Source organism: Castanea sativa, chromosome 2, assembly GCF_040712315.1.
Source record: "Castanea sativa cultivar Marrone di Chiusa Pesio chromosome 2, ASM4071231v1".
Classification (NCBI taxonomy): domain Eukaryota; kingdom Viridiplantae; phylum Streptophyta; class Magnoliopsida; order Fagales; family Fagaceae; genus Castanea; species Castanea sativa.
Window position 1 is genome coordinate 14,361,022 of NC_134014.1, and position 26,299 is coordinate 14,387,320.

A 26,299-nucleotide genomic window follows, 5' to 3' on the forward strand; every position below is an offset into this window, starting at 1 on the left:
TTGACTTTAATGGAAGTTGCTAAGTTTTTTTTTAATTTCTTTTTGAAATATTTGTTATATGATACTTTTGCAAAAGGGTAACTTTTTTTCTCCCAAAAAAAAAAAAAGAGCAAAAGGGTAACTTTTTTGTGTGTATATATAGCATCTCCCTCCCCCCGCATTAATTCTTGGTTTCGCCCTTGTCGAAAGGTTGCTACTCTCTTGGGCCTCCTCTCCTAATTATTTTTAGGAAAAAAAAAAATGCATGTGAATCCAAAATCTTAATAATAACTAGCTCTATCACACGCGATCTGCACTTGCGTTGAGATTCTTTTTTTTTTTTTTTTTTAGTTTAATGTAATTTTTCAATTTGAATTTATCTATTGTTAGCAAGGTTACATTGGAAGGGATTTTTAAGAAACTAAAATATAGAATTTGAAATAAAGTAAACTGCAGAGTTTAGTATGTGTTAGTTTTTAGAAAAAAATGGTATTAAACGTGGGTGAGATATATTTAAATAGAGAGTGTGTTCCTATCACCAAAAAAAAAAAAAATAGGGAGTGTGCTAATTTTTAGGAAAAAAGTTTCTCGGGTAGTTTTTTTTTAATTTTATTGAATTACAATTTTAACCAGATTTTTTATTTTTTAAGAATAAAGGTTATCTAATTAGCTTAGGGGTATTTTTGACATTTTTTGAAGGTATAACTTTTTTTTTTTTGAGAAGAAACTAAAGGTATAACTAACTTTCTAAGTCTTATATATATACTAGCTTCATCACAAACGCTTCGCGCGTGCGATGAGGTTTTTTTTTTTTTTAGTGGTCCTATTTTGTAGCAAAAAAAAAGTGTTTTTATTATATATATAATTTTTATTTGAAAATTTAATTTATAAGTGGGAAAAATAAGTTGAAAATCAACAGGAAAGTAACTCTATTTTTTAGGTAATGTTTTAGTAGGAGTTAGAGTTATATTTTTACCATATTGTCCTTTAGTTTTATCTCTACTTAAACATAGGGATGTAGGGGCATTTTAGAACCATAAAAATGAGGGGAAGTTCCTTAAATAGTAGTATAGATAACGATGATAATAATAATAATTATAATAACTAGCCTCGCCACACGCGCAAATTGTGTGTAATGAGGTTTTTTTATTTTATAGAAAAAAAACTATGTTTTTTTTTAATTTTATATATATAATTTTTATTTTGAAAACCTAATTTATAAGTAGATAAAGTAATTTGAAAATTAACTGGAGATTAATTTTTTTTTAGTAGTCCTATTTTGTAGAAAAAAAAACTTTTTTTTTATTATTTTGTATATATAATTTTTATTTTGAAAATCTAATTTATAAGTGGATAAAATAATTTGAAAATTAATAAGAATGTTGTCATAATTTTTAGGCAATGTTTTAGTAGGAGTTAGAGTTGCAGTTTTACCAGATTGTCCTATATTTTTATTTATACTTAAACATAGGGCTATAGGAGCATTTTTTAACTAAAAAATAAACATGGAAAGTCCCTTAAATAATAGTAGTATAGATAACTCCCACTAAAATATTGCCTAAAAAATATGACTACTCTCCTCTTTATTTTTAAATTGATTTATCCACTTATAAATTAGATTTTTAAAATAAAAATTATATATATAATAATTAAATACAATTTTTTTCTACAAAATAGGACCACTAAAAAAAAGCCTCATCGCACGAGCGAAGCGAGTGTGATGAGGGTAGTTCAAATAAAAAATTTGCTAATTTTTAGGAGAAAAGTTTCTAGTATTTTTTTTTTTAATTTTGTTGAATTACAATTTTAACCACATTTTTTTATTTTTTAATAATAAGGATTCTCTAATTAGATTAAGTGTATCTTTGACATTTTTTTTAATTATAACTAACTTTTTGAATCCTCTTAATATATAATAATAATAATAATAAAAAAATCTTCAAGAATTTTAGGAAATCTTTGACCAGTGGTGTAATAATAACCCATAATAATCCTATCAAAAAAAAAACCCCCATAATAATATTCACAACATAATTAACCATAATTAATAGTGGCATTAGCCATTAGGCGTGAACTGCTGGGTATTAATAAGAGGAAACTCAGGAAAGACACAAAAGGTAACAAAGCTGATCTTCAAAGTTCAAACTTCAAAGTGAGAGGGAGAGAGAGAGAGAGAAATGGAGGAAGGGAAGGGAGTGGTGAAGCACATACTGCTGGCCAAGTTCAAAGATGGAATCTCAGAGACCCAGATAGAGGAACACATCAAGGGCTATGCCAACCTCGTCAACATCATTGAACCCATGAAGTCTCTCCACTGGTAAAAAAAAAAAACCATAAACTCTCATCAATTTTCCTTTTTGAGTTTGGTTTCAACTCTTTTTTTAACGTTGGCCGATCTCCATTTCTGCTTTTGCTGTCTTTGAATTTTCAGTTTCTTTTGTATAAATTAACGTTTGTATATGATGTGACATTTGATATTGATGAATTGGCAATTGGGTCTGTAAGATTATGGAAGCTAGAATTAATGTGTGTTATCTAATTATATTCCAATAAAGATTAAAAAAAAAAAATTAGTGAAATGTGGCCAACTTTGTTGGGGATCTGACTCCAAAATTTTGGGACTGCTTAATTGTTATTGTTGTTGACTTTTGTGAAATCCTATAAAATTCAACTCAGATGTATATTACAAAGATCTTCCAAATCCTAAATTCTATTTTGGGTGATGAGATGGTGGCTTTTAAGGTGTCTTCTTAACGGTCATCAACTTGGTTCATGGAACCTGATGCTGCAAAATTCACCTGATGTGTGAACTAGAGTTTCGAGTTTTGTTGGGTTCCATGAGGCCTCCAATGGCATCATCATAATTTATCAAGTAACAATCTAAATCATTTTTTTAGTTGAGACTTGAGGGCCAGTTGTTTGTTAATAAGATAGCGGATTAGGTTTGGAGTGTTTGTAGCATTGTCACATACCAAAAGTTGGTAGAAAATTGGGTAGGAGCCTAGAAGATCTTTAATGGCTTATGGGGTTTGGATTTCGGAATCCCCAAGAAGGACGACAGATTTTGTGTCTTACGGCAAATTTCGTTAAGCAAATAATCTGTTACCTTCACACTTGTTACGTTAGGTCTGACTGTTTCTTTCCCACTTTGAAATTCTTAGGTTGCACTGCATGCTAGGAGTATCATATTTAGCTGAGAAAGGGAAAGTACAGACTGTTTTATAAAGCAAAACATTGAATGTGACACATTACTTATTGTTTACTAAGGCAAGGTATTGAATTTTATTTTTACTTCTGTAATTTGTTTAGTAATGATTGGAAGGGTTTCTACTCCAAAGCATTTGAGAAAATATCTACATTGATAACCCTACAATTCTTTTTAAAAACACTTTAGTCATCAATTGCCATAAAGAAAAGAAATGATATTCTTCTTGGCATGATATCAAGCTCTAACACACTTGTGCTGCCTGCTCATCAGTTCTAACATCTTGATTGAATGAATGAGAGACTTGTGACGGTTATGAATGCTAGGGGCAACCACTAGGCCTTAAATTGTTGGATAGTGAATACATTGATTGGACAAAATAGCCAATAGCCTTGTAGCTTAGGCCCTTGGGGCATTGCTTGGTCTGCTTTATAAGAAGAACCAGGGTTTGAATCCCACCTGACCCACCTGCTCTAACAATTGAATAATCAAAACATTGATTAGACAAAATTCCTAATAGAGAATTTAAATTTTTATGCTGGTCGTCACTCTACCGCAACCCTTCTCTTTTTCCTGGGCTTAGGACTGGCTATGAACAAAAAATATATAACATTAAGCACAAATGCAGACAAAGTTTGATTAGAAAAATAATGATTGGAATATTGAAATCCGTGGTGAAGTGGAATGCTACTGGTTTTTGAGATTATTGGCTGTCTCTTGAATCTTGGATGATCCCAACTATTGTAGGTAGTCAAGCACACATAGTGAAATATGAACATCAGATAGCCGGATATCAACTGAAAATATATGTATATACAAACCTATGTAGATTTTTTTAGCTTGTAAAGATTTAGACAAGTTGTTTATGTCCATTGAATTTGTTTTTAAAAATCTGCCCCAGCGCTCATAGCTATTAAATTATTAATCTTCTCTTACCAAGTCTTCACTGGATATATAAAATCTATAGTGAATTTTGGTAACTGAAATACTGTTTTAAGTTGCCTTCCTAACTTCATAGATCTTAACTTTGTTTGTCACTTATTTTATATTAATATTACAACTACTTTAACAGGGGCAAGGATGTCAGCATTGAAAACCTGCATCATGGTTTCACTCATGTCTTTGAATCTACATTTGAGACTAAAGAGGGTCTTGCAGAGTATATAGCTCATCCTGTTCATGTTGAATTTGCAAACGGGTTCCTTTCCAGCTTGGATAAAGTCCTTGTGGTTGACTTCGAACCTACTACCGTTAATATCTGAATCAAAAGAGCAGTGGCAGTGATCTTAGATCCATCTATGCTGCCTCTTATTGGAACTTTGCTATGCATAAGGTTTAAAAATCAGGTCTTATCTCATTGAATGTGGTGAAGTGTCTTTCTTTTTGTTTTATCTTTGTTATGTCAAGTAAGATTAGAGATTGTTCCCAAAAAATAATAAATTTATGGAAACCGATGCATATTTCTCAATTATTCCAAAAAGCTGCTAATTTAAGCTCTACTTTATTTATCTTCTCTGGCACAAAAAAGGAACTCAAAGTCTATCATTTCCATCTTCCATGTTTTGATATTGGAGAGTATGGTTGAATCCTCACTCAAGTTTTTTACTACTAAATATATTGTCCAGATGTGTTGAGTTAATCACAGTGGAAGTCATATCCATAAATAGTTAAAAGCATCTTAATATTGCTCAATGACAGGTGAAAGGCTTAATTATTGGACCTAAGAAATGAAGTGGCATCCCTGTTTAGGGTATGTCTAGCAACTGCTTATTTTCCCAATTTTTTATTTTCAAAAACTATTTTCTATTTTCTAGACCAAAAAATTTGTTTGGTAACTCAAAATAGGCACGAAACAAAAATGGTTTTCAAATCTCAATTTCCAAAGAAAGCTGAGAATAGCTCAAACCTGTTTTCAGTTATGAAAACACGGAGAAACCAAATGAACTTAATGAAGTCTAGGTTTCGAGTCCTAGCTGAAACAAAAAGGCAAAACCAAATGCACAATAACAAAGTCCAAATTAAACTTGCGGCCAAACCCAAACCCACTTTCCTCTTGTCATCCATGAAATCCTCTATAGTTCATAGCCTGACTCGCGGAATTACTAGACATGACAAACTTGAGCATCGATTACGAGTGATATATGAAGAAACGACCCAAGCCTAGAGTTAAATGAGAATTCATGTTCAGGTTTTGGTCTTATGTTTGAAAGATACAATGCCTGTGTTCAGACTTTAGTGAGTTTGTTTTAGTCTGGCAACAAATGCATGTACCTGCTATGCTAGCATGTGATTGTTTAGACACATCTTTTTTCTTTTTTTTTTATTAATAAAAAATTCATAGACTAGCCTAAAAAACAATATATAATATATTGGTTCATCGTTTAGTTAATAGTCAAACTAATCAAATTTTTTTTTAGTTGCAATTAGCTCAACTGGTAAAATCTTTTATAGTTAAATAAGAGATTTGGGTTTAATCCCTGTCTACACCAAAAAGCAATTGTTATCTTGATCTAATAATAAAGAGCTATCATTAGGAGCAGACGTTATATGTTAAAACTCTCTAAAAAAAATCATTTTTTATTTTTATTCTCCAAAACAAGTTTTTGGAAACAAAAAGAAATAAGGCAATGGGTAGGACTAGAGTATAATTGCCGGTTTGGTTTAGAGCTAACTAAATTTTCATAACTCAGTTTTTAAAATCCATAACTCAAACTCAAAACTCATAAATTTCCTAATTTGATTCAAACGCATAAAGGGGATAATGAGTGCCCTTAGAGAAATAATTAATAAATCATTTTAGAAAAATTCTAACACCACCTTCCTGAGAAATATAAAAAACCATTAAAAATTAATTTTTTTGCCATAAAAAGTTTTTTAAAATATTTCTTTAATAATACTCTTAGAGCATTCGTTAACTTTTTTTTCCTGTAATTAATTGACTTTGGAAAGGGAGTAATTCTTATGTACTCCCGGAGCACGGAGAATGGTGCTCCCTCCTCTCACATTCATGGTGGGACCTGTTCATTAAATGCATGGTGGAGCCTACCATGAATATGAGAGGAGGGAGCACTATTTCTCTATGCTCCTGGACTACCTAAGAATTTTCCTTGGAAAGGAAAGTATTGTTTGTGTTTCATTAATTTATGCAATAAATTGTTTGAATTTAATTGGACCAAAAAGCCTGCATCTAAGGAGATAATGCTATAACTTTTTTTTGTTTTTTTGTTTTTGAGAATCCACCAATGCTATAACTTGACGGTAACAATGGACCAAATATAAGTGCCACGAACTACTCCAAAAACCAACACTTAATTAGCTAGGCTTGAAAAATTATTAAATAATTAACTAATCCAAATCCAATTAGCTCAATTCCCTCCTCAAAAAATTAAATAAATAAAAAAATTCAGTATTTTGGCTTGATGATAAAAGACAAATCATTAGTGCAAATATCATAAATTTCAAATCTTATCGTATCTATCAATCAATAAATAAAATCATATTTATATGAAACATGTAAGATTATTTTATAGATCATATCAACGTTACAACTTGATCATCCAGCCAAATATACGTATATAAAGACTATGCTTGATCAAGGCAGAAATTTGGTCATAACCAGAATGATACTACAAAAATCTAACAAATTCTTGTTGCTTTTTTGTAGTGTAGACGGATCAACTGGTGGTTGCCTAAAGTTTTCTCCACAAGCATTAAATTCTCCCATAGCAGTAGCCGCTGCATCCTTTAGACCACTCTTGTTACCTTCTATCAATCTCTTTTTGGCTTGCTTAAAGTCACCAATAGCATTATCATAGTTTTTGGAACAAGAAGTGTACCTTTCCTTTAGTAGAGGATTATCAGTGTGCTGTATTAGGGAGTGGATTTGATCACTTGTGTTTGTAGCATTGGATTTTGCTAAGTAAATGGTTATTCGAGCGAGGCCTGTAATGTCTCTTTTGTGGGGATGATCAGCATAAGGTTTTAGAATCCCCAAACAGAAAGAGGGATTTAGGGTCTTAGTGCAAATAGCATTAATCGTAGACTCGCTCACTTTCAAAACTAGATTTGCTGATGAGGGAGTACTAATGAATAGGATCATTAGCAAAAGAGAGAATATGGAGGATGAGCTAGGTAATGTAATAGCCATTTGTATCTCTTTTTTGATAGCTTCCACTCTATTCTGAACCTGAAGTTATAGAGTTGTTTTTTTTTATTGCAAGAAGAACATTATATAGTAAGTGAAGTGGAAGTTTAAGCGTGTGAACTGTGAAGCATATGTATTAATTATTGTCATGCGTGCATTTGAAGTTTCCTTTTATTTATGGTAGTTTTGGGTACTCCATTTATTATGGCCTTTCTAATTGCCTTCGTTGGGAAGAAATCTAGTAACCTTTCATCATCTTCTTCTTGGGAGAATCAAACGATTGAGTTGTAAAACCCCTAGGACATGACCTATACGTGTGGAATTTTGCAGTTTTTTTTTTTTTTGAGAAAAAAAATTTTGTAGTTCTAGTTGGAAAAATGCTCATACATCCCCTAAATTTTTAACTACTGGCCAAAAGACCCCCTCAACTTTTTTATTGACCAATTTACTCCTTAAACTATTTAAAATTGTCAAATCAATGCTTCAGTTAGTCTCAAGTTAAAATACTAACGAAATAAGCACGTGAGACTCACATGATTTTTAAAAACAAACTTTAATCACCCAAAAACACAAAACCCAGCTAAAAGAAGAGGGAAGAGTAACAGGTCTAGCAGTGAAAGAGCTTAGGTGGTCAGCACAACTTTCACCGCCGAACCTGTTGTGTTGTACTTAAAAAAAAATGTTGTTGTGTCCACATCGTCTAGTCCGCCCAAATTGTAGCTTTATTCCCCCAAAACATAAAAAATAAAATAAAATAAAATAAAAAAACAACAACAACAACAATTTATTAAAAAAAAATAAAAACTGGAAGGTAATGACCAGTTTAGGTCCTTAGCAAGACCAAAACCAGTAAGCATAAAACTTGTACGGATCTACTAGCCTAGTATGTCTTTCTTTTATTTATAATACAAATTTGAAACCTTATTAATAATATTATGTACTAGTACTGCTCTGCTTACTCTCTATCTCAGCCAAACTCTCTGTATCTAATTTCTTCATAGTTCTTACCGTCACCAACAACAAGAAGAAGCAATGTCAACTGTCACAGCAGCCTCCCCAGCCGTCAGATCGGTTTGTATTCCGAGATCACGGGGGCGCATCAATATGCCTTGGTTCACCATGACCATCCAATCTAGTAACGCCGTCTCTGTTGGCATTGCTCCAATCTTGACCAAGTTAAAGTACAACTATGCTACCCCTCTGCCCCTTTTGCGCCATGTGGTGGATGCAATGGCTGCTGATATGCACGCTGGGCTTGCCACTGATGGCGAGAGTGATCTCAAGATGATCCTCAGCACAACTTTCACCACTGGACCTGTTACTCTTCCCTCTTCTTTCAGCTTGGTTTTGTGATTTTGGGAGATTAAAGTTTGTTTTTAAAGGTCACGTGAGTGCTTATTCCGTTAATGTTTTAACGTGAGACTAACTGAAACATTGATTTGGCAGTTTTGAATAATTTAAGGAGTAAATTGGCCAATAAAAAAGTTGAAGGGGTCTTTTGGCCAATAATTGAAAGTTTAAGAGGTGTATGGGCATTTTTCTCGTTCTAGTTTGCTAGAGGTTTAAACAACACCATTTTTTTCCAAGATAAGCATGGTGATATTATTTATTTCCTAAAGAAGTATAGCCAAACTGAGTTCAGTAACCTGAACTTGTAACTTAAGTAGGGGCATTAAAGTGCAGAATTTTGGATTCTTAAAATAAATAAATAAATAAAATTTTAAAAAAAAAGTATAGGCAACAGAACCGGTCTTAAAATAGGTTTTTTTTTTTTTAAATATAATTTTAACATATGGCATTCGTTCATGATAATTGCTCTTTATTATCATATTAAGACACCAATTGGTTTTTAAGCAAGCAATAATTGAATCTTAAGTCTCTTATTTGACACTAAGAGACTTTAAAAATTAAGCTAATTAAAAGCCACTAAAACAATGTAATCTAGTGACATCAATTGGTGAAAATTAACAAACCTTGCACAAGTAAGCTTTGTTACTAGACCATCAACCTTGTTGTACCACACAAGTAGAATATCGAGTTAGAAACACTATCTCATTCATATCATAAGGGTGTTAAGAAATGATGTATATAATTTAAACAAAAACAAAGAATTAATATTGTAAGAAAAATATACTTTATCAACTGTCTAAATTAAATAGATCTTATTCATCTCGATAAAGGTTGAGCATAGCCTTCAATCATTTTGGCCTCAATGCATTCAAATGAAGCAAAGTTCATTGGGACATAATATTAGAAATGACTAGGATGATAGAACAAATATTTTCTAAATCTTTATTTCTCTTTGGAAGTCTTGAAGGATCAGCTGGTGCGCCTTCGAACCTTCCCTCGCAATCACGAATTTCATTCAAGACACCAGTCGTTTCAACGTTTACACCACCATAGTCCCTAGAGCTGAAGTCTGTTTTGGCTTGGTCAAGGTCACCAATAGCTATATCATAATTTTGGGAACATAATGTATAACGCTGTTTTAATTGAGGGTTCTTTGTCTGCTTGATAAGTGATTGGATTAGCTTGATAGTTTCCGTAGCATTTGTATGTGCCAAGTCGATTGTGAATTGGGCAAGGCCTAGAAGAGATTCGGGCACACGAAGATCAGATTCTAAAACATCCAAACAGAAAGAAGAATTTGGGGTTCTTGAGCAAATATTTTTTACCATATCATCGGTTACCTTTGTACTTGGCATTATTCCATTCCCATATGAAAAAGTAACTAAGGAAAGTATTAGTAGAAGTGAAGCCAGAAAGGAGTTACCAAGAATAAAATCCATTATTCTCTGAATACTATGAGCCCCCTTTTTTATTTTGTGATATTGCACAGAAGGAGATCATTATATAGTCACTAATTACTATAGCAAAGTGTATGGTTTGTTTTCAGAAAATGCACTTGGGACTCATTTATTGATGAATACTTTTTTGACTCCAAAAATAAAAATTATTAAAAAACTATTGATGAATACTAATAAATTTGAAAACTTTGGAGATTGTCTATTTATTTGCTATTATTGCAATAAATTCAAGTTTTCTGCAATTAACTAGTATTTCAAATTCCACAAATTTCCAAGTATGACTTCATATATAAACACAATTATAATAAATACCTATTTATAAGTAGGGTCATGCTAACGAATGCCCTTAAGGCATTGGTTAACAATCCAATTTAGAAAAGTTTTGATATCATTTTTATGAGAAATGAAAAAAACTGTCAATATATTAATTGTTTTATTTTCTTTTCCCATTAAAACTTTCTTTAAATGGTTTATTAACCAATGCCTTAAGAACATTCATTAGCATTTCCCTTATCATAATTATCAACCATTATATTTAGAAAAAAAAATTCATAGAGAATATTATGTGTTCATTTTGGAAACAACTCATCTAGATTTTTGCTGAAAACTTTTTGCTGAAAGTATGCTAAAATATATTTGTACCTTAAGAAGTTTTGAAAGTGAGAAAATGCGGGAAAAAAGTAGGGTTTTAAAAAACTGTAAATAAAAACTAAAAGCTAAAGCTAATGCCAAACAGACTCTATATGGAAAAGGTTTGGCTCCAAACATGTTTAGAATATTGGGCTTGATTGGGTTCAATGAGTATGTTTATTGCATATGATGAGTACTAATGTCATCTTCTTGTTGGTAAATGATGTGCTCCGTCATATGCTATACATATAACTCTCTTAGTTGATTGGGTTAAGTGAGTTATCTTCCTATTAGTAATTGGAGCCTAAAACTCAAAATATGTTTGAGTCAAACTTTGTTCATATTATATTTTTGTTGAACATTCCAGTATATTGCATGAATTACTAATTAGTTAACAATAATGTTACTAACCCAACATTCAAAACCATATAGGAATGTTGTTATGGCGCCACTTCATGATGATTTTTCTTATTATTAGTGCTCAGGTTAAAACACCAATTAGTTTTGGGTGTAGATAAGAGGCTCTACCGGTTGAACTAATACCTAATTTCAAGGTTTAAAAAAAAGGTTGATATGTGTAATTATGTGTGGTATGATATTTTTAGTTTTAACTAAATGATTGATGTGGCAATTTCTTATTGAATAGTGTAAAACTTTGGTTTTACATATTGTTTTTACCAAATTTGGACTTATACGGGAAAGTTAAAAAATATATATATCCTCAAAAAAAAAAAAAAAAAGTATTACTATTTCCTAAAAAAAAAATTATCTCTGTTTTTTTTCCCCTAAAAGTTGATAATTGTGACTTATAAATGGATATTTATTATGATTGGATTTATTTAGGAAGTCGTTTAAAGTTGATAATTGTAGCATTTCAAGAAAGTATAATGTGGCCAGATTCTGATGGAAGATATAAATGTAAGAAGGTTTATAAAATCCTTATAGCATTTAAATATATTAAAAATAGGGTAAATTACACTTTCCCCAATTTAATTATTGGGTCATTTGCACCTTTTCCTTCTTAACTATTTGATCATTTGCAATTCCACTTTCAAGGGTATTTTATAAGTTTTTGTGCAAATTTTATATGAATTTTCCATTATGTGTTAACAGTTTAACTAACGGTTTTTTTTTTTTTTTTTGAGAAACACACACTGACACACACATATACAGGAAAGGGGATGAGGGTATTTGCTCAATTTCAACAATTAAGAGATAACGTTTTTATGGTTTAAGTGAAAAGGTGGGAGGGAAATTGTGAACTACCCTGTACACAATAGGGTAGCAAGTAGCAACCCATTATGTCTTTTTAAGCCCATTTTATTTCGTCAAATTGCTAGAACTTAACCAAGATTTGAACAAAATTTTCCTTCAATTAATTTGAAATAATTTATTATTGATTATTCAAACGGGACCATTCATTATTGATGATTCATACAGGCATACTTTACCTGCACAACCTAGTAAATATGCCAGGGGATTAAAAATACATGTAAAATGTTATTTAAAATATCAGGTTTTTTTTTTAATCCACTAAATCATTTTGACGCAAAACTGGAACCGAACACATGCTAGACAAAAGTCATTGTCTATCCTACCTCTATAGAGTTTTTTTTTTTTTTTTGGTAAACAACACTTCGAATTAACTAAAAAACAACAAGTTTACTACAACAAACAAGGTCAGCTTTATCTCTAACCAGAATCTCAGCCACCACATCCAATGGGTTACAACTTACAATACAATAGTTTCCGTAACTATTTAAGTTGATAAATTTTTATTGGTTTTCATATGAACTCATATTACTCGTTACTAACGTTATTTTCTAATTTACCAATAATAATTTGTCACTTTTTTTTCTTATTTATTAATATTAGGATAAAGTATGTATTTGGTCTCTATTCTTTACACAATATTTTAATTTGATCCCTAACTTTTCAATTATGTCAATTCGGTCCCTAATTTTTCAGTGTCATGTTAATTTAGTCTCTACCATTATCTATTAGATTGAAATTATTAAAGTGGTAAACAGCCAAAATAAAAAATTAGTTTCCATTAATGTGACAATAAGTGTTTGTTTGGATTCAGCTGAATGTGTCTACATTTGCTTTCAATGCGTTTCAACCCTTTTTTTTCCCTGCTGCAGCGTTCAACTTTTAAGGGAACAAAAATTACTGTTCATCCACTATATGAACTCATACACTACCCAGCAATTTTTTCATTAAAAATAGATCTCGCAGCACTATTCATACATTTAAAAATTATTTTGTTACAGTATTTTCAGTTTTTAGTTTGTAGTTTTCAATTTTCAGCTATATCCAAACGGACCCTAAACTAATTTTTTATTTTGAAAATTTTCATCCAGGGATTAAATTTTCATAACATTAAAAAATTAAGAACCAAATTGACACAATTGAAATATTTATGAATCAAATTAAAATATGCGTAAAATATATGGACTAAATATATAGTTTATATTATTATATAATAACTCTATCTCTCTCATCAGGTATCTTTCTTGGGTTTTATCAAAAAAAAAAAAAGAAGGTATCTTTCTTGGGTCATCTTCGGGCTCGAAGCCGAACCCATTAGGCCCATCATAGACTTACGATCCAACCCAGAAAGCGACCTAACCGATGCTGAGTACGGAAAGTAGAAAAGTCTCTTTAAAAAAAAACAAAAACAAAACAAATAAACGAGGTATCCAAATTCTTAACAACTTCGAGCCCCGCGAACCCAAAACACAACAACAACCTCTTCAATGGCTACAACCAACGGTCCCGACTCCTCAGGTACCCTTTTAATTTCTCTCTCTCTTTTCTGGGATTTAAGGTTTCTTTGATTTTACTTTAGGATCTGTTTGTTTCCCTAGAAATTGTTTGGAATTTCTTTTGTTCTTTCTGTTTTGCCGAGGAAAAAAGAACTGAAGGTTTTTTTTTTTTTAAAGTAATCATATTAGTGGGGTCTTAAAGATTAATGGCATGTTTGGATGTTTAAAAAAGGAGGGGGAGTAGAGTAGAGGGAAGGGGAGTAATTCAATTACCTTGTTTGGGAGTTTTTTAAGGAATGAGGGAGAGGGATTTGGAGGGGTTTGGAGGGGTTTCAACTACCTCCAACCCCTCATTTTTAATTCCCCCAAATTGGAGAGATTTGGAGGGAGAGTAGAGAACATAAAATTATTTATAAAGTAAATTACCTAATTTACCCTTATTATATTTATAAAATTACAATGTTAAAAACAAGGGGAAGGGTTAATTACTCCCTTCCCCCTTACTAATTATAAAAACATCCAAACAAGGTGGAGGGTAATTATTCTCCTCTACTCTCCTCCCCACTACTCCCCTCCCCTCTACTCCCCTCTACTCTCCTTCCTCTCTAAACTCCCAAACAGGCCATAAGGTAAAGAGTTAATCTTTTCAGTGACTTGGCAGTCTCTTTGACTTGGCAATTTTAAAGGTTGTAGCTGGTTTTGCTTAACTCTGTTTAGCTAGGCATAATTTTATGCCTTTTGATCCTCTATCTATGTGTTTGCTGCTTATTGTGGGTTTAAGCACATTGTTTTGGTTTTGGGGTTTTTGTTTTTTTGGGGGGTGTGAGGTACTGTGGTTATTGGGACTTGTTTAGTTGTTGGCATTTGTTGCTCAGTGCTGTAATTTCTATCTTCACATTGTTTGTGATATTATTGGGTTTTCTGTAGCTTATTTATATAGCTGCTATAATTGAATCTGAAACATTTCTAGAGAATTAATTATAATGGACTAGGAGTTGGGAATTCCTCTTTTCGGATATCCAATAAAACTGGAATGTTAAAGTGTAGATATGATTTTTTTTTTTTTTTTTAAGCTAAAGAGGTCCATTTTACATTGCATCAGTAAATTGGAGGATTTCATTTGCCGACAGAGACTTCCAGTGTTCAAATCCTCACCTTTCTGGCTCCTAGACTTAGAATTTTTTTTTTTTAAATTAATAAAAACCTCGGAGGATTTTACTTTGTGAGAAGATTCATGTTTTACAACATCTTGTGAGTCCTTGATGCTGGTTATATGATTTTGAGTCTGCAGCTTATTATATGTTGGTTATTTTTCATGGGATTGTGAAAGATGATTTGTTTTCTCTTAAGAGCTGATCTGAAAATTAGTCGAGGGTGTTTTGACAGAGGAACAAATTTTAATTGTTTTGCAATTAGTGTAGGCACATCCTAGACTGATCAGTTCACCTTTCTTAGGTTCTGGTCAAGTAACACCAGTTGGGTCTCAAAGTATTTTGTGACACATTAATTGGAACTTGGAACGTCTGTAATTGTCTGGAGACACAGCTAATTGAACTATCTAGCCTTTGTTTTACACCCCTCCAAACAAGGATAATCCTGCACCCACAATGCAATTAACCTAGAACTCCTTTGTATAGATCAAGAATGGATGTAGGATCCAATTATCTAAATCAATTTTTGGTAATAATCACTAATGAGGTTAATGTCCTTGCTAGACTTCCCATCATCTTTGTTGATGTTCATAAGGAAATGGATTCTCATCCAAACTCTTCCTTGCAAAGAGTTTTATGACCAGAATATTTAATTGAGGCTTCCAATCATTCGCATTAGGGATGCATTTTTTGTTTTCCGATGTCTGCAACTAGTTGTACTTAGATGTTGGGTCACTTTTTCTTTTTTTTTTTATTGATAAGCACTTTGATGTTCAGGTATTGTAAATGAAAAAGATGGAATATCAAATGAGCCTAAAAAAGAAACTGCTCCAATTCCAAACTCTGAGGCAAAACATGAAGAAACTGGTGAGGGTTTAGGATTCTTTATTTTTGAAAGTTGCTTCTTGTTTCTATTCTTGTTTTGTTGTGATGACTATACTTATATTGGGCTTTTGTTTGAAACAAAGTGGCTAATGTGTTCTTTCATCCTGCTAGAAATTAAAGCCCGGGTAGATGCTATGTGGGAGCGAATGAATAAAGGCATACCTAATAAGACACCTAATTTTTCTTTAAACAAGCCTCGCTCAACTGTGATTAAAAAATCAAAAAATTCATCCACGGTGAGGAAATTATTATCCATTCTGTTTCTAATGGAACTATCATACAATAGTTTGCTAGAATTATAAGTTTATTTTTTCTTGATTTTATTTCATAGAATTATATGGCATATCTGGGTCTCGCACCAAAAAAGACAGGATCCAATGAATTAGATTCACTGCAGAAGGAACCTAGTGTTATGCAGGACAGCACAAGTGAGGAGGCCAAGAGGCTTGCTGCTGCTGCTGCTCTTTCAGCGGTTAAGGATGCTGCAGCTGCTGCAGCTGCTGCGGCTGGCAGGGGGAAAGTTGAAGTAAGCACTTCTTTTTTTAATACCCTTCTTATTGACCTCCTTTGTGGTTCATGTAATGGTGCCTTTTATGGGCTTGGTAGTCATGAAATTAGTCTGGTGGAAAAAAGTCAATGGTTTATATTGATAACATGAAAGTGGAATTTGCTAATTAGGTGGCGGACTTTAACAAGTTACCTAGCAGGTTACTCTTGCTAATTAGCTGGAATCCCTGAAATTTATTTCATACAAGCATTGACATCAATTTTTATCAATGTATATTGCTGCGTACTAAATCTGACATTCTTTCAAATGCCGTCGTAGATGGCATACCTCAGTTCGTTTATGAATAATTTGATAACAGTACACATTTCTTTCCTTCTACAGATTACTGAAGTTCGGGACTTTGCTGGTCAAGAAATTGAAGTTAAGAAGCTTGTTGATGCTGATTCAAAGGAGGCTTCTGAAAAAGCCAAAGGTGCAGCACCCTCCGCTGTTGATGCTGTCCTTGAACAAATAAAGAAGAAACAAAAGCTCAGTGTGCTAGACAAGTCGAAGAAGGATTGGGGGGAATTCAAGGAAGAAAAGGGGTTGGAAGAGGAATTGGATGCTTACAAGAAGAGCTCAAACCAGTATTTGGAAAAGGTTTCCTTCTTGCAACGGACAGATTACCGTGAGTTTGAGCGGGAGAGAGATGCACGGCTTGCTCAGCAGGCCAAGAGGAGGACAGATATGCGAGAGGAACCATGATTGCATCATGCTGCCAAGTTTCATTATGGCCTTGTAAGCAATTGCAAACAGACAAATGATGGGAAGTTGCTCAAAATTTTTATGGTGTCTGATTCCTACAAAAAGAACCCTTCAATATCGCTGATGGGGATATAATGCTTTTGCATGAGGTATTTAGGTTTTAGATTTCCCCTAAGGTATGGGGATTTCATGTAATAGGAAATTTCTGAGGACAGAATTTATTGCAAACCGATTATTTGTCCTCTTATTCAATTTTTATTTGGTGGGATTGTAGGCCTCTTGATTTTTAGAGCCTGGAGCATGCAGTGCCACTCGAGGAAACAGTATAGATCAATTATCATATCTCGTTCTTTTAGTTTTTTCCCATAAAATACAAAAATGATCTAGCTATGACTTCACCATTTTCCTTTTCTGTTTCTTTTCCATTGATTTTTCTTAAAACTTACTGATCTGGTCTCTAGGGCTCATTTTGCATCATAAATATGGACAATTACGAAGGGAGCCAACAATTAGGTTACTGACTTACCTGTCAATTTTGTTTAGTAACAAATAGATTGGGAAAGCACGTTGGTTTTCTATTAGCACAACGCCTTCCAGAGGTAAATAAACTACTTTTAGCATTATAGGAGCATTAAGGAATCCAAGCATGAAGAAACACTCTGTAGTCGTACCAAATACACAAATCTCAGCATCAACTTTTGTGGGTTTAAGAGAGGAGATGATTGGTAGGTAGTTTTGTACCCCTTCACATTTTTTTTTCCCCGAGAAAGAGTAATCCCTAGACTCGAACCTATGACCTATAGTTTTTGGTGAAAGACACTTGCCAACACTCCTAGACCCAACCTCATACACAAGGAAAATACACACCCACACCCAAACCCAAACCCCAAACAAGACCTCATTCTGTGGTGTCTTTTACAGTACTAGGCATCTTACATCTCAAATAAAACAAACCAAGCAAGTGGAAAACCAATTTGCAAAAAAATAAATGAAACTCTTGATGTGACAAATTCTTTTATATATTCACAACTCTTTAAAATTGGAACATTATTATTTCGGTTTACCCTCGTAGGTCTCCGAACAGTGATATCTCTGGTTGAAAGGGATAGAACCAAAAAAAAAAAAACTACTAATATCGCATCTTAAGGCTAGTCACAAGATGTCAACTCAGCAATTATGAAAAAAATAATGAAAGTTCTTGTCCCTAGACTTAACAGAACTAATAATGTATTATAATGAAAACCCAAGCCATTGGATGAAACTCTCGATGTGACAAATTCTTTTATATATATATATCATATTTTCACAACTCTTTAACATCATTATTTTATATGAGTCAACCACTAATATCACATTTTAACGCTAGTCAAAAGATGTCAACTCAACAATTATGAATAAAATAATGAAAGTTCTTGTCCCAAGACTTAACTGAATTAATAATGTATTATAATGAAATCCCAAGCCATTGTGTTGACAAAGATGCAGACGACTTGAGTGCAAATACCCTGGTTCCACAACCAAGTCAAAAAAGACTCAAACAAAAAGGCAAATGAAAGTGAGCAACACTATTTTAATATTTGCCTGATTAATGGTGAATGAGTAAGAAAAGAGGAATGCCTACGCAAGTGAAGCATGCGTGCATGGGTGTTACATAAAGAGGAAAACGTGGATGATAGACTGAAATGTTGATAAATGTAATTATATAGTTATGAATGCATGTTAAACAGTTACAGCCAACAGGCCTGCAGAAAACAAATTCAATACTGTAATTTCCCATTGGCTCCACGTTCCCCCTCTTATGTTGTTATTAAAGCACAAATGAGGAAAACATACAAAGTTATTTTTGTCATTGTAAACAAAGGGATATTATAACAGCACATTTCTATTCAGAAACTTCATCTGCTCCCATGGGTGGATGAATAAGAAAACGGAAAGTCTTCACAAGTCATTCCAAAACTCTTAGAAGCAAAAAATAAAATGAAAACAAGGATTACAAAATAATAACCAGCTTTCTAGATGTGAATGGGCTTGTCATAAGTGGCCATGGCAGCTTCCTTCAATGCCTCACTCATTGTTGGATGCGCATGGCAAACACGTGCTATATCCTCACTCGCTGCATCGTACTGTAACGCTATCGCTGCCTCGTGAATGAGCTCTCCAGCATTGGATGCCATAATGTGGACTCCCAATATCTTGTCTGTCTCCTTCTCAGCCAGTATCTTGACCAATCCTTCGGCATTATCAATTGCCTTGGCCCTGCTGTTTGCCATGAAAGGGAACTTTCCAACACGATACTCAACACCAAGTGCCTTCACCTGCTCCTCAGTCTTGCCAACAGAGGCAACCTCAGGGTGTGTGTAGACAACCCCAGGTACCTTGTCATAGTCCACATGGCCTGTCTTGCCAGCTATAAACTCTACACAAGCAACCCCATCTTCTTCTGCCTTGTGGGCTAACATAGGACCCGGTATTACATCCCCAATTGCATAAACACCAGGCACATTTGTAGAAAACCTTTCATTGACTAAAATCCGTCCAATCTTGTCAGTCTCCACTCCTATTTTGTCCAGCCCAAGTCCACCTGTGTATGGAGATCTACCAGCAGAAACAAGAACAACATCAGCTTCAAGAATAGTCTGGTCACCACCAGCTGCTGGTTCAAGGGTCAGCTTAACACCATCTGCAGAAGAATCAACTCCTACCACCTTAGTCTTGAGCATGAATTTCATCCCTTGCTTCTCAAGAGAACGCTGAAATTGCTTACGGATTTCCCCATCCATGGTTGGGACAATATCTGCGGCAAACTCTACCACAGTTATCTGAGAGCCAAGTCGGCCCCAGACCGAGCCCATCTCTAGGCCAATGTAGCCTGCTCCAATGACCACAAGTTTCTTTGGAATTTCCGTCAAAGCTAATGCACCTGTTGATGACACAACTCTCTTCTCATCAATGGTGATCCCGGGTAAAGATTTGACATCAGAACCAGTGGCAATTATAATATGCTTGCCTTTCACAACAGTGTTACCCCCATCAGGAGTTTCCACAGAAACTTCAGAGGGAGAAATGAGCTTGCCATAGCCTTTTACATAGCTCACTTTGTTCTTCTTGAATAGACCTTCGATACCTCGAGTCAGATTAGACACAGCTTTATCTTTTTGGGCCATCATGGCTGGTAAATCAATCTCAACAGAAGAAAACTTCACTCCATGGCTGGCAAATGAATGCTGAGCTTCATGGTACATGTGGGAGGAATGTAGAAGTGCCTGAACACAAGAACATAAAAATAAGACCACTAAAATTTCAAATGTTACCAGTACCATCTAACATGCCAGTGATGAGAAAGGAAAATTTAGTCATAAACTGAAACAGCTCCACCCGGATATACCCAATTCACCAAATGACACTAAACTCTAAAATTACAGCTGTCAAGCATCTCAAGTAAATTTGCAAAGTAGAAGAAACCTGAAGCATTTATCCACTGATTCCACTCACATAAAGATTTGAGGAATAAAATTTTTAGTCCTAAGTCAGATTTTTCACTTCCTTCAAAACTTTTACGGAAAGTTTTCACATCCTTCTAGCATTTATAGATGTGAAAAATCTGTCTTAGACACACAAATTTTATGGAATTGATGAATGAAGACCTGCTTACTGGAAATTACGTAGTGCAATTACAGAATACTTATAACAGTTCAGTCAAATCATACCATAGACACTATTCAGACACAACATTATTAGTGCCCATACACAATCACGATTGTTGCAGAAACACCTTACCTTAGCAAAGCTCTCGCAACAAAACTCATGGTAAAAGACGCTTGCAAGCAAACAAAACCGCGCTTCTTAACACTCACTTATGCCCAAAAAAAAAACCTAATTGCGTACACGGTCTTAATTGCATTAGTACATTATAGTACAGACCATATGCATCACTCTCCGAAGACATTAAACATTGGATAGAACAAGCATAAGTAGTTTATCATCAAATCCAAACTTTCAGGAATTAGAAACTGCACTTTTTCAACATACAGCTTTTTTAGAAGCTCACCCTTTTCCTGGGTGCAAAATTTTCAAGCAACACATTTTCAAAAAGCTGGAAACTAAACTATACCAAATAGGCCTAATCAAACTTGTTTCCTCATATGCCATTCAAAATTCTGGAACGCAATAAAATTCAATTGTAATTGAATATCATTCAAACACTAATTTCACTGACCTCAAAATCCAATACCAATTCACACACAAAAACAAAAACAAAAACAAAAAACAATACACGATAATAAATTAACCAATTAGATCTCAGAAGCACTAAACGAAAAAAAAAATATATGTAGAATTAAATCGAACCTTGGAGGGGATGCAACCGACGTTGAGGCAGGTGCCACCGAGGGCACCACGCTTCTCAATACAAGTGGTCTTGAGACCCAACTGAGCGGCTTTGATGGCGGCCACGTAGCCACCGGGGCCACCGCCGATGACGACGACGTCGTTTTCCTCAGATCCCGAAGCGAATCCTCTGGAGAAGGAAGTCATCGTAGGAGAGTACTTCAACACATCGGAACTCGAATTCGATAGATTTCGCGTCAACAGGTACGCCTTCCGTCTCGCCAAACTTGCCATAGCCATTGCCCCCTTCTTTTTTTTGGTTCTCTCTTTCTTCTGACACAGAGAGAGAGAGAGAGAGAGAGAGAGAGAGTTTTGATGAAAAAGAAAAACCCTGCTGGTAGTGTGGGTATGGGTGTGGCTTGGTTTTGGTCCTTTTGGGTATTCAGATTATTATTTTATTGGCGGCTTGTCTTTGAAGACGAGAGTAGAGAGGACTTGAAAAAAGAAAAAAAAAAATGAACTACTACTTTATTTCATAGGGTGATCTGGTGTAGCTACGGTTCATGAATTACTTCTGTTGTGTGCCGCTTACCATTTTTGACTTTTAGTGAATCAGAGTCGTACAGATACGCCGTTCAATCTGGGGCGTCTGATTTAAAAAAAACATATATATGAATCTGGAGCCGTTCATTTATAATTTATAAATGTGACGGCCTTTTGAACTGAATAGAGAACGAAACAAGGTGTTTGATATAATATGAATTGGTAGGTATTGTGAGCATGAAGTACGATAATAAATCCCAGCTACTTAATGAATATGACTCACAGAAAATGGTGTCCTCACACACCTTACCATCATCAACATTTGGATGTTTGGTTGGAGGTGGAGGAGGAGGAGGGCCTTTTGTCTCTAACACTTGTTGATGAGGTTATTGTGGGCTGCCCAAGTTTCAAGGTCCAAATCCAGCACATTCATTTTATCTCTTAACCATTACTCTATGTAGTACATACTTCACTGATTGTATGGCATGGAATCTCGATATATTTGTAGTATTATCTCCCCATTTTAAAAATGAAAAAACAAAAAAAAAAAACTCAAGTTTCAGAAAAGCAAATTTAATTTGGCTACGGTTTAATAAGTTTAACGCATACTGATCGCACTACTAATCCTCAAAGAATCACTTGTAAGCAAAGCATAATTAGAAAGTAACCAACATATATGATGCAGTACAATTAACGAACTGTATGAAACGAATATGATTTAAGTAGTTGTTGTTGAGCATCACAAGAAGCATGGCACAAATATGGTGGGCCCAATACAAATCATTTTTAACAAATATGGTTGGGCTAACTCAGTGAACCCAGTACATTCATTCAACACAATTAAGCTCAGGCTCATGTTACAGTTACATACTCAATAAGAAACACACCTTCCAATTGGAAGGTTGATTAATAACCTAAAGTCTCCTCTAAGCACTACAAAACTGCTGGCCGCTAATCTAAACTATCTGACAACAGCCTATAATCCTTTCTCAGTAACTTAACCGTTCTGCTGCTGCTTTTTTTCTTTTCATTTTCCTTTTTTTCAACACTCAGTTGCCTTCTAGCAAGCTCCTCAATCTATTCCGGGTCTCCTCAGACACTCTTGAGGCCCTCCACCTTCGTGGTCGTGGACACGTCTCAACAGCACGATCAAATTTTTGGGCAGATAAGCAGATAACAATCACGGTGATATTATCAGATGAATTTAGGCGTAATGCTTCCATGACTAGTTCTCTGGCACATTGCTGTGGATCACCACCATACCTCCTCAGAGCTCGGCGGACTAGACTGACTGCACTCTGGCTAGGTATCACATCCCAGAGACCATCACAGGCAATGATCAAAAATTCATCATCCTCTGACAACGCAACCTGTTGAACATCCGGCTCAGCAATGAGAGGCGATGCAGGACCAAGTGGGGATTTGAAGTCCCAATCTCCAAGGGCTCGAGAGACACTGAGATAACCATTGAGATAGATATCCTCAACGTAACCACCTAACCCCTCAACTCTCTTTCGTTCTGGTAAATAAGTAGGCTTATGATCTTGAGACATTGCAACTGCTACTCCTTTCCTGCAGAGGACTGCTCGACAGTCACCAGCATTTGCAACCAGTAAATGCCTTCCAAGTATAAGGGCAGTCAGTGCTGTTGTTCCACAGGAACTGCTAACGCTGCTGCGTTCATCAGCCAAGGCATCGTCAGCTTGTAAAAATGCCTTCCGATGAGAATTCTCCAGCTCTTTTAAGAAGACAGCATTAATCTCAGATGTTTGGGGCAAATCAGCATCTTCAAAGAATAATTTCATTGCGTTTCTCTTGATATATGCAGCAGCTTCAGGCCCTCCATGACCATCGAATACAGCATAAAAAGCACTTGGCACAGGGAACTTGAAGAAGGAATCCATTTGGGCAGATAGATCATCTATTCTAATGTGTTCATCATCCATTGAATCACGTGGCCCAATGTCAGCATAGCTACCAGAACGAATATTTGGGACAAACATTGAAGCAGCAGACTCTATGGCAGCATCATTAATGGTGTCTGAGCAACTCATAACCTGGTTAAAACATGTATAAAGTTTTGTCAGTGTCCATAGGAATATACATAATACATTGCAAGAAATTTTGCCAAAAAAAAAAAAAAAAAAAAGAGAAAAGTACAAAACCATTAACAAGGAAGCATAAACGAAAATAATAGAACCCAGTACTAGTTCAATTATGCAACAGAAGACATAAATCAATCTGATTTCACAATTTGTAACAATTCACTTTCAATCAAATCAGGGTAATGCCTTGTTCTTTCCCACTCTTATGTCAAAAAAATTATCTTTTGTTTATAACCATAAATTCCGCAACCCCCTAATTGCACTGTTATGTCACTGATATGAAAGCTACCAGACACGTCTTACAAAGTCGTGAAACCTCAATTATCCAATTATAGATAAGACACAACACAAAAACCAAAAAAAAAACCCTTAAATTCAAACCTAATTAGAATAAAGCATCCATTGCTTCCATTCACAATAACATCCAGAAACTGCCAATTAATCCGCGCGATTGACCATTCTGTTATCCCAAGAATACTTAAAATAACACCAAATCCTCCTAAAATTTTCCTACTTAAACCTTGTACAAAGCTGAGAAATTCTGAAAGGCCAAAGAGTCTTCTACAAGAAATATTCCTAAAAATCTTAAACCTTGTACTATAAAGTTGAGAAATTCTGATAAGCCAAACAGTCTTCTACAAGAAACCCTAATCCCAATAAACCCAGTCTTCATACTACAAGTTCTTTCACATAATTCAACAAAAATACAATCTCACACACATACACGCGCGCACACAGAGAAAATACAACACACATAATAACTCAGATTGCCACACAAACCCAAAACTAAAGAAACAAACTATTCAAGAACCAGGAAAACCCCATCAACCAAGATTCAAATCAAGAATCTTGCAGATCAAACATAGTTTTAGCTGTCCAATTACAACAAACCAAAGCCAAGCCACCAAAATTAAAAAGAAAGAAAATCATAAGCTAACACAAAAAATCAGAAAAATCCAATTCTCTCAACAATAAATTGAATCTCCAATTTGGGTTTCAATTAAAAAAGGATATTCATTAATTATAAGACCCACAAAATCAAGAAAACCATATATAGACCCAGAACACCAAAAACAAAGAACATTCTAGAAATCCCCAAAAAAAATTATTTTTTTAATTATTTTAAAGCACATACCGGTTCGAAGCAAGAGATATCGGAAGACATAGAATCCGAGACGCGATGTACATCGCGAAAGCTCGGAGACGAAGAAGAAGAAGAGGGTTGCGCCACGTCAGCAGAAGAAGCAACGCATAGATTGTGGTAATTCACGTCCCGCACCATCTTCTGGGTCGGTGGCTGGTAATTCATATCGGCCTCCGCAACCATCTTTTGGCTCACTATCATCTCCAACAACGGCGTCGTTTTCGTAGTCTTTGTTGTTGTTGTCGTTTGAAGCTAGGGTTTTTTCTTTGATTCTCAGAGAAACAAAAAAAAAAAATTGGGGGATTTGTTGAATCAAGAACTGAGAGAGACTCTGTAGAAATAGGCGTTTGTGAGTGTTGTTGTTGTTGTGGGTTTGAACTTCGAATGAATTGAATGGGTGTGCATAACGTAACGGGGTTTATAATATGAGGGAATGTAGAGACCTGGTTGGAGAGAAATACCGATCATGCTAACTGACACGTGTATTTTGAGTTCTCTTCTACTTCGGATGGGATTTTTAAGGGGTTGTGCCCGACACGTGAATGCGTGGAATGTGAGCTCTTTTGTTTTTTTATATATAAACAAATATAATATTATATAATATACTTTTTTTTAGTGGGTGTTCTTTTTCTAATTTTATTTTTTTTAAATTGACAGGTTAAAATTTTCTCCATCTACCAATAGCTGCCGACAATATGTTACAAAATTCAACATTGACCATATTATAAAAAATAAATAAATGGTAAAAAAAATATTAATGTTAAGTGCAATGGATTTTGAACTTTTAGTTAACTTAATTAATAAAAAATTTTGTTATTAAATAAAATATTTGGAATTCAAATTTTGTTTATATTAATAATTAATTGGTATCTTGACATGATAATAAATAGCCAACATCATATTATAAGGAGTAATCATCATAAAATAGATGTCATATATTGAAATTCTTTCATATCTATTAAATAAAAAGTACGATCTTGTTTTATCAACTTTTTTTTTTTTTGAGATTGTTGTTCTTATCAACTTAATTATAAACTAACCCCTAAAAATAAAACTTTATTATAAACTAGCATGATTTTATTTATGAAACTGCAAATAACTATGGTGTAAATGTAAAATATGTCTTAAAATTTGATGGACTGCTTTATTTTTGTCAATTTACCTTGAAAAACAAAGAAAAGTAGACACAAAAAAGTTGTATTTCAATTTTATATTCATACTAGTAATATGTTCATGCAACACGCACAACTTAATTAAAAATTATATGTAAATAAAATAGAATATTTTCCTAATGCTATTGAAACTATCTCAATTATTAGTGAGTCATTTGAAACTTAAATAGAGCATATTCTATATTAAA

The 26,299-nt window shown here is 34.2% G+C and overlaps 6 protein-coding genes across 7 annotated transcripts; 2 read left to right on the plus strand and 4 right to left on the minus strand.

The window, feature by feature from the left end:
• The first annotated feature begins 2,090 nt into the window (after positions 1 to 2,090).
• Positions 2,091 to 4,655, plus strand: LOC142623293 (stress-response A/B barrel domain-containing protein HS1-like). Its single transcript, XM_075796686.1, has 2 exons — positions 2,091 to 2,296; positions 4,257 to 4,655. Exons 1-2 carry the CDS (start codon positions 2,157 to 2,159, stop codon positions 4,444 to 4,446), a joined length of 330 nt encoding a protein of 109 aa, XP_075652801.1. The 5' UTR covers positions 2,091 to 2,156; the 3' UTR covers positions 4,447 to 4,655.
• Positions 4,656 to 6,776: 2,121 nt separating this feature from the next.
• Positions 6,777 to 7,331, minus strand: LOC142624931 (pectinesterase inhibitor-like). The gene has a single exon (XM_075798654.1). The coding sequence runs from the start codon at positions 7,329 to 7,331 to the stop codon at positions 6,777 to 6,779; it is 555 nt and encodes a 184-aa protein (XP_075654769.1).
• Positions 7,332 to 9,562: 2,231 nt separating this feature from the next.
• LOC142624932 (pectinesterase inhibitor-like) lies at positions 9,563 to 10,117 on the minus strand. Its single transcript, XM_075798655.1, has one exon. The coding sequence runs from the start codon at positions 10,115 to 10,117 to the stop codon at positions 9,563 to 9,565; it is 555 nt and encodes a 184-aa protein (XP_075654770.1).
• A 3,308-nt stretch (positions 10,118 to 13,425) lies between these two features.
• On the plus strand, positions 13,426 to 17,180 carry LOC142623449 (uncharacterized). 2 transcript variants are annotated; one of them, XM_075796868.1, is made up of 5 exons: positions 13,426 to 13,555; positions 15,462 to 15,551; positions 15,681 to 15,805; positions 15,901 to 16,095; positions 16,459 to 17,180. In XM_075796868.1, the coding sequence occupies exons 1-5, from the start codon at positions 13,525 to 13,527 to the stop codon at positions 16,819 to 16,821; spliced, it is 804 nt and encodes a 267-aa protein (XP_075652983.1). In that variant the 5' UTR covers positions 13,426 to 13,524; the 3' UTR covers positions 16,822 to 17,180. The 2 variants fall into 2 exon arrangements, with proteins under 2 accessions (XP_075652983.1, XP_075652984.1); XM_075796869.1 differs by having other exon boundaries at positions 15,967 to 16,095.
• A 1,417-nt stretch (positions 17,181 to 18,597) lies between these two features.
• LOC142624347 (dihydrolipoyl dehydrogenase 1, mitochondrial) lies at positions 18,598 to 21,684 on the minus strand. The gene is made up of 2 exons (XM_075797876.1): positions 21,169 to 21,684; positions 18,598 to 20,084 (listed from the first exon to the last, which is right to left on the minus strand). Exons 1-2 carry the CDS (start codon positions 21,445 to 21,447, stop codon positions 18,834 to 18,836), a joined length of 1,530 nt encoding a protein of 509 aa, XP_075653991.1. The 5' UTR covers positions 21,448 to 21,684; the 3' UTR covers positions 18,598 to 18,833.
• Positions 21,685 to 22,473: 789 nt separating this feature from the next.
• On the minus strand, positions 22,474 to 25,428 carry LOC142625723 (putative protein phosphatase 2C 13). The gene is made up of 2 exons (XM_075799421.1): positions 24,931 to 25,428; positions 22,474 to 23,747 (listed from the first exon to the last, which is right to left on the minus strand). The coding sequence occupies exons 1-2, from the start codon at positions 25,138 to 25,140 to the stop codon at positions 22,740 to 22,742; spliced, it is 1,218 nt and encodes a 405-aa protein (XP_075655536.1). The 5' UTR covers positions 25,141 to 25,428; the 3' UTR covers positions 22,474 to 22,739.
• Between the last annotated feature and the right edge of the window lie 871 nt (positions 25,429 to 26,299).